The sequence below is a fragment of the Pelobates fuscus genome, chromosome 13 (genome assembly GCF_036172605.1).
Source record: "Pelobates fuscus isolate aPelFus1 chromosome 13, aPelFus1.pri, whole genome shotgun sequence".
Classification (NCBI taxonomy): Eukaryota; Metazoa; Chordata; class Amphibia; order Anura; family Pelobatidae; genus Pelobates; species Pelobates fuscus.
In genome coordinates this window covers 4,196,936-4,208,948 of record NC_086329.1, presented here as the reverse complement: position 1 = coordinate 4,208,948, position 12,013 = coordinate 4,196,936, and the positions used below count along the sequence as shown (strand labels likewise).

The window sequence follows — 12,013 nt, the reverse complement described above, 5'->3', positions numbered from 1 at the left end:
GCACAGGCACGTACACAGAGCTTATTATATTCTCACCTATGCAGGATTCCGGCTTTGTGGATGCAGCTCACAGCAGAGACTATTTGAAAGAGGTACCAAAGAACCATCTGCACAAGAAAAAACACAATTTTAATGGCTGTACCCCAATCATCCCTTCTAGGTAACCAGTGAATGCTGTGCCCTCCAATTGTGCAAACACCCCCACAGACTGTGTACCCCCATGCACAGTGCACCAGACACCTCTCTGCTGGAGAGGTCCCTGGCACCCACACAGATGTGCACACCTACAATCCTTCCCCCAACAGAATTGTGTGCCTTACACCATCCCTATGAGGCTTCTCACAAATTATACTCCAACCGGTAGACTGTCTGCCTATTCTTTCGCCAGACCATGCATAGACTGTGTGGGCTGCCCCCAGGCAGTGCGCTCCGTCACTCTGCCAGGCTGCCCCCAGGCAGTGCGCTCCGTCACTCTGCCAGGCTGCCCCCAGGCAGTGCGCTCCGTCACTCTGCCAGGCTGCCCCCAGGCAGTGCGCTCCGTCACTCAGCCAGGCTGCCCCCAGCGTGCTGCGTCACTCAGCCAGGCTGCCCCCAGCGTGCTGCGTCACTCAGCCAGGCTGCCCCCAGCGTGCTGCGTCACTCTGCCAGGCTGCCCCCAGCGTGCTCCGTCACTCTGCCAGGCTGCCCCCAGCGTGCTCCGTCACTCTGCCAGGCTGCCCCCAGCGTGCTCCGTCACTCTGCCAGGCTGCCCCCAGCGTGCTCCGTCACTCTGCCAGGCTGCCCCCAGCGTGCTCCGTCACTCTGCCAGGCTGCCCCCAGCGTGCTCCGTCACTCTGCCAGGCTGCCCCCAGCGTGCTCCGTCACTCTGCCAGGCTGCCCCCAGCGTGCTCCGTCACTCTGCCAGGCTGCCCCCAGCGTGCTCCGTCACTCTGCCAGGCTGCCCCCAGCGTGCTCCGTCACTCTGCCAGGCTGCCCCCAGCGTGCTCCGTCACTCTGCCAGGCTGCCCCCAGCGTGCTCCGTCACTCTGCCAGGCTGCCCCCAGCGTGCTCCGTCACTCTGCCAGGCTGCCCCCAGCGTGCTCCGTCACTCTGCCAGGCTGCCCCCAGCGTGCTCCGTCACTCTGCCAGGCTGCCCCCAGCGTGCTCCGTCACTCTGCCAGGCTGCCCCCAGCGTGCTCCGTCACTCTGCCAGGCTGCCCCCAGCGTGCTCCGTCACTCTGCCAGGCTGCCCCCAGCGTGCTCCGTCACTCTGCCAGGCTGCCCCCAGCGTGCTCCGTCACTCTGCCAGGCTGCCCCCAGCGTGCTCCGTCACTCTGCCAGGCTGCCCCCAGCGTGCTCCGTCACTCTGCCAGGCTGCCCCCAGCGTGCTCCGTCACTCTGCCAGGCTGCCCCCAGCGTGCTCCGTCACTCTGCCAGGCTGCCCCCAGCGTGCTCCGTCACTCTGCCAGGCTGCCCCCAGCGTGCTCCGTCACTCTGCCAGGCTGCCCCCAGCGTGCTCCGTCACTCTGCCAGGCTGCCCCCAGCGTGCTCCGTCACTCTGCCAGGCTGCCCCCAGCGTGCTCCGTCACTCTGCCAGGCTGCCCCCAGCGTGCTCCGTCACTCTGCCAGGCTGCCCCCAGCGTGCTCCGTCACTCTGCCAGGCTGCCCCCAGCGTGCTCCGTCACTCTGCCAGGCTGCCCCCAGCGTGCTCCGTCACTCTGCCAGGCTGCCCCCAGCGTGCTCCGTCACTCTGCCAGGCTGCCCCCAGCGTGCTCCGTCACTCTGCCAGGCTGCCCCCAGCGTGCTCCGTCACTCTGCCAGGCTGCCCCCAGCGTGCTCCGTCACTCTGCCAGGCTGCCCCCAGCGTGCTCCGTCACTCTGCCAGGCTGCCCCCAGCGTGCTCCGTCACTCTGCCAGGCTGCCCCCAGCGTGCTCCGTCACTCTGCCAGGCTGCCCCCAGCGTGCTCCGTCACTCTGCCAGGCTGCCCCCAGCGTGCTCCGTCACTCTGCCAGGCTGCCCCCAGCGTGCTCCGTCACTCTGCCAGGCTGCCCCCAGCGTGCTCCGTCACTCTGCCAGGCTGCCCCCAGCGTGCTCCGTCACTCTGCCAGGCTGCCCCCAGCGTGCTCCGTCACTCTGCCAGGCTGCCCCCAGCGTGCTCCGTCACTCTGCCAGGCTGCCCCCAGCGTGCTCCGTCACTCTGCCAGGCTGCCCCCAGCGTGCTCCGTCACTCTGCCAGGCTGCCCCCAGCGTGCTCCGTCACTCTGCCAGGCTGCCCCCAGCGTGCTCCGTCACTCTGCCAGGCTGCCCCCAGCGTGCTCCGTCACTCTGCCAGGCTGCCCCCAGCGTGCTCCGTCACTCTGCCAGGCTGCCCCCAGCGTGCTCCGTCACTCTGCCAGGCTGCCCCCAGCGTGCTCCGTCACTCTGCCAGGCTGCCCCCAGCGTGCTCCGTCACTCTGCCAGGCTGCCCCCAGCGTGCTCCGTCACTCTGCCAGGCTGCCCCCAGCGTGCTCCGTCACTCTGCCAGGCTGCCCCCAGCGTGCTCCGTCACTCTGCCAGGCTGCCCCCAGCGTGCTCCGTCACTCTGCCAGGCTGCCCCCAGCGTGCTCCGTCACTCTGCCAGGCTGCCCCCAGCGTGCTCCGTCACTCTGCCAGGCTGCCCCCAGCGTGCTCCGTCACTCTGCCAGGCTGCCCCCAGCGTGCTCCGTCACTCTGCCAGGCTGCCCCCAGCGTGCTCCGTCACTCTGCCAGGCTGCCCCCAGCGTGCTCCGTCACTCTGCCAGGCTGCCCCCAGCGTGCTCCGTCACTCTGCCAGGCTGCCCCCAGCGTGCTCCGTCACTCTGCCAGGCTGCCCCCAGCGTGCTCCGTCACTCTGCCAGGCTGCCCCCAGCGTGCTCCGTCACTCTGCCAGGCTGCCCCCAGCGTGCTCCGTCACTCTGCCAGGCTGCCCCCAGCGTGCTCCGTCACTCTGCCAGGCTGCCCCCAGCGTGCTCCGTCACTCTGCCAGGCTGCCCCCAGCGTGCTCCGTCACTCTGCCAGGCTGCCCCCAGCGTGCTCCGTCACTCTGCCAGGCTGCCCCCAGCGTGCTCCGTCACTCTGCCAGGCTGCCCCCAGCGTGCTCCGTCACTCTGCCAGGCTGCCCCCAGCGTGCTCCGTCACTCTGCCAGGCTGCCCCCAGCGTGCTCCGTCACTCTGCCAGGCTGCCCCCAGCGTGCTCCGTCACTCTGCCAGGCTGCCCCCAGCGTGCTCCGTCACTCTGCCAGGCTGCCCCCAGCGTGCTCCGTCACTCTGCCAGGCTGCCCCCAGCGTGCTCCGTCACTCTGCCAGGCTGCCCCCAGCGTGCTCCGTCACTCTGCCAGGCTGCCCCCAGCGTGCTCCGTCACTCTGCCAGGCTGCCCCCAGCGTGCTCCGTCACTCTGCCAGGCTGCCCCCAGCGTGCTCCGTCACTCTGCCAGGCTGCCCCCAGCGTGCTCCGTCACTCTGCCAGGCTGCCCCCAGCGTGCTCCGTCACTCTGCCAGGCTGCCCCCAGCGTGCTCCGTCACTCTGCCAGGCTGCCCCCAGCGTGCTCCGTCACTCTGCCAGGCTGCCCCCAGCGTGCTCCGTCACTCTGCCAGGCTGCCCCCAGCGTGCTCCGTCACTCTGCCAGGCTGCCCCCAGCGTGCTCCGTCACTCTGCCAGGCTGCCCCCAGCGTGCTCCGTCACTCTGCCAGGCTGCCCCCAGCGTGCTCCGTCACTCTGCCAGGCTGCCCCCAGCGTGCTCCGTCACTCTGCCAGGCTGCCCCCAGCGTGCTCCGTCACTCTGCCAGGCTGCCCCCAGCGTGCTCCGTCACTCTGCCAGGCTGCCCCCAGCGTGCTCCGTCACTCTGCCAGGCTGCCCCCAGCGTGCTCCATCACTCTGCCAGGCTGCCCCCAGCGTGCTCCATCACTCTGCCAGGCTGCCCCCAGCGTGCTCCATCACTCTGCCAGGCTGCCCCCAGCGTGCTCCATCACTCTGCCAGGCTGCCCCCAGCGTGCTCCATCACTCTGCCAGGCTGCCCCCAGCAAGGTGTAGACTGGAAGCTCCTCCTACCCTGTCACGATTACTGTAGGGTTGTAAACACATCAGTCATACAGTAGGTTGTGTGCCCCCTAATGATAGTTACAGATTGCATGACCAATTTTATCCCTACCCAAAAGGCTGCAAGCGTGCAGGCAGTGTACTCCCTCCCATTCAGCAGCACAATGACTGCTTCAGCCTATAAATCACTGGGTTACATGCCTCTTGCACTAGGGCAGGCATTAAATCAAAGGAGAAAAATTAAGCAAGTTCAGCTAAGTAAATAAATATAATAATTCAAATGATGTCATTATTAAAGCAACCCAGAGTATGCTGAAAACACACTGTGGCAATGCATAAACACTATGAAAATCTACCCTAGGAGGACATTACTATGCAGTAATAGGATACAGTACTAATGCCATAGCGATCTCTGTAGCTTGCACATTCCAATAAAAGCTATGTTTTATGCAAAATGGAACCTATGGAGCAATGGCAATTTCTTGTGGATGCATTTTCACCAAAGCAGGCCTCACCTCTTCCTGAAAAAGCTGATCTTTCTGCCGAACAATCTTGTCAAACAGATTCCCTCCTGTAAGACACAGAGTAAAATCTAGGCCAGGGAAGATGAGGAGATGAGGAGATGAGGCACGATAGTACAGTGTATGATAGTACAGCCGTTTGTATCAGAGAAGGTCTGATGGATGGCATAACACAAGGAGAGGAAAGCAGACAGTGGACAGTACTCACCATTACAGTATTCCAGCTCAATAAGCAGAGTGCTGCTGTCCAAGAAGTGGTTATAGAAGGCAATGATGTTATCATGCTGCAGGAGGGACAGGATCACAATTTCGTTAAGGGCATCTCGGCGTTCCTTCTCCGAAAGTCGGGCCAGCCCAACTTCCTTCCAAACCACCAGAGAGTCATCCTGTATAGCAAGATATGAGCAATCATTATATTGGGGGGAGTTAGTAAAAACATTTCTTTGCTTTGTTTCCATAATATCTGTATACCATATAAGAAGGGACACTCAGCATCATGTAATCCCAACACTTCAATAAAAGCTGTTTTGAAACACCATGTCAATATGAATCACAACAATGCCAGAGATATTAAAAAAGTATACATAGAAACATAGAATGTGACGGCAGATAAGAACCATTCGGCCCATTTAGTCTGCCCAATTTTCTAAATACTTTCATTAATACATACAGAGATTTTTTTACATGGGTGTTCTAAGAACACAGTTGTCGTGGTCAGCATGTGTACAGAGTTTGCACTGGAGAAACATAAATGAAAATACTATGTGTATCGCTTAGCTCAGGACTGCAATATATTTTCTGTGTACGGTACGACCCAAACAAAACGCGCATTGTTCATGTTTCCAAGCCAACACTCGAGCTACTTGCTTAGGGCATCAAAAATAGCCTCTTTCAAAGATCATAGCAGGCTGGAGGTGACCCGTTCTCGTTAATATATTAAACATTAATGCATTAGAAAGTAAAAATAAATAAGCAAATAGTTTTTATTTATTTTTTAAATGTAAAAATCACATTTGCTGCCGCTCCAATGAGCTCTCACCAAGCAAGAAAGTGACACAGACAATCATGACCACTTATCTTTCTAAAAACAGCACTGAGCTAGACACACAAGCAGAGGTTTATGAGCAGAGCAGTGCTTTCTGGGAGTTTGGGTTCAGAAACGTCCACATGACTGGTGTTTATTTGCTAAATTTCAGATTGTACTGTATTAAACTGAAATGCAAAATTCAAGTTAAGATAGCCAAGTTCTGACAACATACTTGTTTTTTTGTATTTGTATTTACTTTTGTATCACACAGCTATGTTACAATGCTGCCGCCCATCCCATGTGTTCCCTATTAAGATTTAATAAGCATGTACCCCTCTCTCAGAGCTATCGTTGCCAGAAGCTGAAGGAAGCAAGGTAAGTTTGGATTCCAATATTGTTGAATGGGTAAGGCAGTGGCTGAGTGACAAGCAACAGAGGCTTCTTCTCAATGTTGTATATATAAAGTATGGGCTTGTCACCAGTGGGGTACCTCAGGGATCTGTACTTGGACCCATTCTCTTTAATATTTTTATTAGTGATATTGCAGAAGGTCTTGATGGTAAGGTATGTATTTTTGCTGATGATACTAAGATATGTACTATAATAATGAATTAGGTGCTCCTCATTCATTATTATAGTACATGATCTTATTAGCCTTTGGAAATAGGGCTTTAGAGTGAGCACCCTTATTCTTGTATTGATATTGACTTAATTTAAAGACCACAATTCTAGCCGCTTAAAGGGAAACTCCAGTGCCAGGAAAACAATCTGTCAAGTCTTTGATCCTGTTGTGTGTTTCGTACCAGTGTTCCTGTTTGATCTGCTTCTTATTATTGACCCCGGCTTCTGACTACGTTTACTCTAACCTCTGGCATCCCTTGACTTTGGCTACTCCTCGTTGTTCCTGTCCTCTGGCATCCTTTGACCTCGGCTATCCCTCGACAATCCTGCTGGTTCAGTCCTTGCCTGTACTGCGTATTGGTACTTCATCCTGCACAGACCCACAGGCCGGGTGAATTCTTACCTGACCACTTTGGCCTGTGGCTATCTGCAAGGGTGAGCAACATATCTGCGCTACAGACTCCCAACTCAGGTAAGACCCTGACACTCTCTCTCAGCCTGTCAGTCAGTCTCTCTCGCACTGTAGCTGTCTCGGGTAGTGGGTGGGTGGCTGTCTCGGTAGGTGGGTGGCTGTCTCGGTAGGTGGGTGGCTGTCTCGGTAGGTGGGTGGCTGTCTCGGTAGGTGGGTGGCTGTCTCGGTAGGTGGGTGGCTGTCTCGGTAGGTGGGTGGCTGTCTCGGTAGGTGGGTGGCTGTATCGGTAGGTGGGTGGCTGTATCGGTTGGCGGGTGGCTGTATCGGTTGGCGGGTGGCTGTATCGGTTGGCGGGTGGCTGTATCGGTTGGCGGGTGGCTGTATCGGTTGGCGGGTGGCTGTATCGGTTGGCGGGTGGCTGTATCGGTTGGCGGGTGGCTGTCTCGGTAGGCGGGTGGCTGTCTCGGTAGGCGGGTGGCTGTCTCGGTAGGCGGGTGGCTGTCTCGGTAGGCGGGTGGCTGTCTCGGGTAGTGGGTGGGTGGCTGTCTCGGGTAGTGGGTGGGTGGCTGTCTCGGTCGGTGGGTGGCTGTCTCGGTAGGCGGGTGGCTGTCTCGGTAGGCGGGTGGCTGTCTCGGTAGGCGGGTGGCTGTCTCGGTAGGTGGGTGGCTGTCTCGGTCGGTGGGTGGCTGTCTCGGTAGGCGGGTGGCTGTCTCGGTAGGCGGGTGGCTGTCTCGGTAGGCGGGTGGCTGTCTCGGTAGGCGGGTGGCTGTCTCGGTAGGCGGGTGGCTGTCTCGGTAGGCGGGTGGCTGTCTCGGTAGGCGGGTGGCTGTCTCGGTAGGCGGGTGGCTGTCTCGGTAGGCAGGTGGCTGTCTCGGTAGGTAGGTGGCTGTCTCGGTAGGTAGGTGGCTGTCTCGGGTAGTGGGTGGGTGGCTGTCTCGGTCGGTGGGTGGCTGTCTCGGTAGGCGGGTGGCTGTCTCGGTAGGCGGGTGGCTGTCTCGGTCGGTGGGTGGCTGTCTCGGTAGGCGGGTGGCTGTCTCGGTAGGTAGGTGGCTGTCTCGGTAGGTAGGTGGCTGTCTCGGGTAGTGGGTGGGTGGCTGTCTCGGTCGGTGGGTGGCTGTCTCGGTAGGCGGGTGGCTGTCTCGGTAGGCGGGTGGCTGTCTCGGTCGGCGGGTGGCTGTCTCGGTCGGCGGCTGGCTGTCTCGGTCGGCGGCTGGCTGTCTCGGTCGGCGGCTGGCTGTCTCGGTCGGCGGCTGGCTGTCTCGGTCGGCGGCTGGCTGTCTCGGTCGGCGGCTGGCTGTCTCGGTCGGCGGCTGGCTGTCTCGGTCGGCGGGTGGCTGTCTCGGTCGGCGGGTGGCTGTCTCGGTGTCTCGGTCAGTGGGTGGCTGTCTCGGTAGGCGGGTGGCTGTCTCGGTAGGCGGGTGGCTGTCTCGGTAGGTGGCTGGCTGTCTCGGTAGGCGGGTGGCTGTCTCGGTCGGCGGCTGGCTGTCTCGGTCGGCGGCTGGCTGTCTCGGTCGGCGGCTGGCTGTCTCGGTCGGCGGCTGGCTGTCTCGGTCGGCGGCTGGCTGTCTCGGTCGGCGGCTGGCTGTCTCGGTGTCTCGGTCAGTGGGTGGCTGTCTCGGTAGGCGGGTGGCTGTCTCGGTAGGTGGCTGGCTGTCTCGGTAGGTGGCTGGCTGTCTCGGTAGGTGGCTGGCTGTCTCGGTAGGCGGGTGGCTGTCTCGGTCGGCGGCTGGCTGTCTCGGTCGGCGGCTGGCTGTCTCGGTCGGCGGCTGGCTGTCTCGGTCGGCGGCTGGCTGTCTCGGTGTCTCGGTCAGTGGGTGGCTGTCTCGGTCGGCGGCTGGCTGTCTCGGTCGGCGGCTGGCTGTCTCGGTCGGCGGCTGGCTGTCTCGGTCGGCGGCTGGCTGTCTCGGTGTCTCGGTCAGTGGGTGGCTGTCTCGGTAGGTAGGTACTGGCCTCGGTCCGGCGGTAGAGGGTGGCCTCCCCGTAGGCCCCGTGTCCCAGGACCCGGATGGGGATGTAGTGCAGCTCCTCCTGCTCCGGCCCGCAGCTCCGCACCGAGTCCCCGAAGTCCGAGTTGATGGAGTCGCAGTGTCGGTCATAGCAGCCCAGGGCAGACATGGCGGATCCTCAGCGGCTGCTCGGCGCCATCTTGCTCCGACCGTGAACCGGAACCGCTGACCCCGCGCTCCCACCGGCCGCCATCTTGGAACCGGGCAATGGGAACGGGGGGACTGGGAGATGGAGCGGGGGGGGGGGGGACTGGGAGATGGAACGGGGGGGGGGGGGACTGGGAGATGGAGCGGGGGGGGGGGGGACTGGGAGATGGAACGGGGGGGGGGGGGGACTGGGAGATGGAGCGGGGGGGGGGGGACTGGGAGATGGAGCGGGGGGGGGGGGGACTGGGAGATGGAGCGGGGGGGGAGCGGGGGGGGGGGGGGGACTGGGAGATGGAGCGGGGGGGGGGGGGGACTGGGAGATGGAGCGGGGGGGGGGGGGGGACTGGGAGATGGAGCGGGGGGGGGGGGACTGGGAGATGGAGCGGGGGGGGGGGGGACTGGGAGATGGAGCGGGGGGGGGGGGACTGGGAGATGGAGCGGGGGGGGGGGGACTGGGAGATGGGGGGGGGGGGGACTGGGAGATGGAGCGGGGGGGGGGGGACTGGGAGATGGAGCGGGGGGGGGGGGGACTGGGAGATGGAGCGGGGGGGGGGGGGGACTGGGAGATGGAGCGGGGGGGGGACTGGGAGATGGAGCGGGGGGGGGGGGGGACTGGGAGATGGAGCGGGGGGGGGGGGGACTGGGAGATGGAGCGGGGGGGGGGGGGACTGGGAGATGGAGCGGGGGGGGGGGGACTGGGAGATGGAGCGGGGGGGGGGACTGGGAGATGGAGCGGGGGGGGGGACTGGGAGATGGAGCGGGGGGGGGGGACTGGGAGATGGAGCGGGGGGGGACTGGGAGATGGAGCGGGGGGGGACTGGGAGATGGAGCGGGGGGGGGGACTGGGAGATGGAGCGGGGGGGGGGGACTGGGAGATGGAGCGGGGGGGGGGACTGGGAGATGGAGCGGGGGGGGGGACTGGGAGATGGAGCGGGGGGGGGGACTGGGAGATGGAGCGGGGGGGGACTGGGAGATGGAGCGTGGGGGGGCTGGGAGATGGGGGGGGGACGGGGAGATGGAGCGGGGGGGGACGGGGAGATGGAGCGGGGGGGGGGACGGGGAGATGGAGCGGGGGGGGACAGAGAGTTTCGGGGGTCTGGGACATGAAGCCTGGGGGGGGACAGGGAGTCTCGGGGGGGGGGGACAGGGAGTATCGGGGGGCTGGGAGATGGAGCCGGGGGGGCGGGGGACAGGGGGGACAGGGAGTCTCGGGGGGGGGGGAGATGAAGCTGGGGGACAGGGAGTCTCAGGGGGTCTGGGAGATGGGGGGGGACAGGGAGTCTCAGGGGGCTGGGAGATGGAGCCGGGGGGGGACAGGGAGTCTCTGGGGTCTGGGACATGAAGCCTGGGGGGGGGGGGGCGGGGGGGGGCAGGGAGTCTCAGGGGTGTGGGAGATGAAGCTGGGGGACAGGGAGTCTCAGGGGGTCTGGGAGATGGAGCCGGGGGGGGGGGGGGGGGGGGGCAGGGAGTCTCAGGACCCAGAGGACTGGAAGTTGGGGCCTCTTGTCCTTAATAATTACCTGTGGTTTTTTTTTACTATAACTACATACTTTGCTGCATCCCTGATTTCAAAAGACACTATGTACCATAACCACTATAGTTCCTTGAATGATTACAGTGTACATATGACGCTGAGTCTATGGACACCAACTGTTTATTAGATGTCATGGCTGTCCCCAGAGGCTGCCTTTCCCAAATTTCCTTGATATTGCACAATATCATTGTCAATTCTGTCTACCCTGGATGGCAGTGATTGGCTGAGAGTGCTGCGTGTGGATTAAATAAAACAAAGCTATGGCTTCATATGTTTTGTTAAATTCAGCCCCCCGCCCCCTATCTGCATGTTGTAGCAGAAGTTGCAATTAGTAGGATGAGATGACATTTCTGAATCTTCATTTGTCCCATGTTAGTGGATCGCACGCTCTCTGTATACTGTATTACCCTTCTGCTTCAAGTTTCGACATGTTTTGTGCTTTCCTCGGGTAGCTGACATACATATTTTAAAGAACTTTCTGTCCGAACATGAATAATTTGACATTCACATATTTCAGGCTGTAGAATTCCATTGTATTAACTGCAACGGGGACTGAGATTAAGATGTGCTTACGGAATAGGCTTTACAAAGAGCAATGAGATAAACATCATATTGCTCACAGGTTTATATTAGATATATCTAATATCCTGCAGGAGGCGCTATAAGCTAAGTCTATTCTATGTTATCCTTACAATAACTTATCATGTGGATGAAATTACTCACAAACTAAGTTTGCTGAAATTCAGCTATAAAAGTATACAGGTTTATTAATTTGCCTAGAAAAGCATGAAATTGGAACTTTTAAGAATAAAAATAGTAACCCAAAGTGATAAACAAAAATCTACTAAATAAGTGGAAAAACATAATATGCTTGATTATTTAACCCCTTCAGAAGCTTGTCTTACGCTTAATTACACAAGCAATTTTTGCATTTTCTTGCTGTTTGCGTTCAACTGCAATTTGCATCTCTCTCGTTTATTGCACCGACGCATATTATATACTGTTTTTTAAAGGACAGAAAGGGCTTTAATTTGATATAACATATATATATATATATATATAAATGCTTATTTATTATAAAAAAAATACAGAAAAATGCAAAACAAATAAAAAAACATAGGTTTTTTTTTTTTTTTACAGTATTTGCAATAATAATGTGTGCCTAATTAGTGCAGGTTAAGGAAAGTAATTAAAAATAAATTCATTTAGTTGTTCTGATTTACAGAATATATAATGTGTCTGGGATTTAAAGTTTTTTTTTTGGTAGTTACAGGTCACAAAGCACAAGGAGTAAAATAAACTTTTATGTTTGTCTTGTAAGCTTAATAGCCATAAAATAAAACAAAATTGCCACACAAAAGTATATATTTATATAAAGTAGACACCACAGGCTATTTACCTAAGGTTGTTTTTACACTTTCTACGTAGTCATTTCACCACCAATCTCTGGTAAATATTGGAGTAAAATTTAGGTTTTTTTGGTTTTTGGCACGCAAACTGATAACAAAGAACTTCTCATGTGTATTTTGTAAAGTTGGTGTGTGCTATTCCTGTACAAAGTTTTATTTTGTATTCAGTTACATCTGCTGAGTAAAATGACACCCCCATTGTATGTCTTTGGCGCTATTTCGTGCAGCTACAGTGCCATATATGAGACCTATCCATTTCAGTATTCACAGTAGAATTTTGAGAGACGGATTTAATGAGCCA

At 58.5% G+C, this 12,013-nt stretch overlaps 1 protein-coding gene across 2 annotated transcripts in view; it reads right to left on the bottom strand.

The window, feature by feature from the left end:
- NEK9 (NIMA related kinase 9) overlaps positions 1 to 8,821 on the bottom strand; it is a 28,941-nt gene extending 20,120 nt beyond the window's left edge. For both annotated transcript variants that reach the window (XM_063439815.1, XM_063439816.1), the window contains exons 1-4: positions 8,567 to 8,821; positions 4,765 to 4,942; positions 4,551 to 4,606; positions 37 to 107 (exon numbers count right to left, since the gene is read on the bottom strand). In XM_063439815.1, the coding sequence (XP_063295885.1) occupies positions 37 to 107; positions 4,551 to 4,606; positions 4,765 to 4,942; positions 8,567 to 8,731 (470 nt within the window). In that variant the 5' untranslated portion in view covers positions 8,732 to 8,821. The remainder of the gene's footprint in view (positions 1 to 36; positions 108 to 4,550; positions 4,607 to 4,764; positions 4,943 to 8,566) is intronic.
- Positions 8,822 to 12,013: the final 3,192 nt, after the last annotated feature.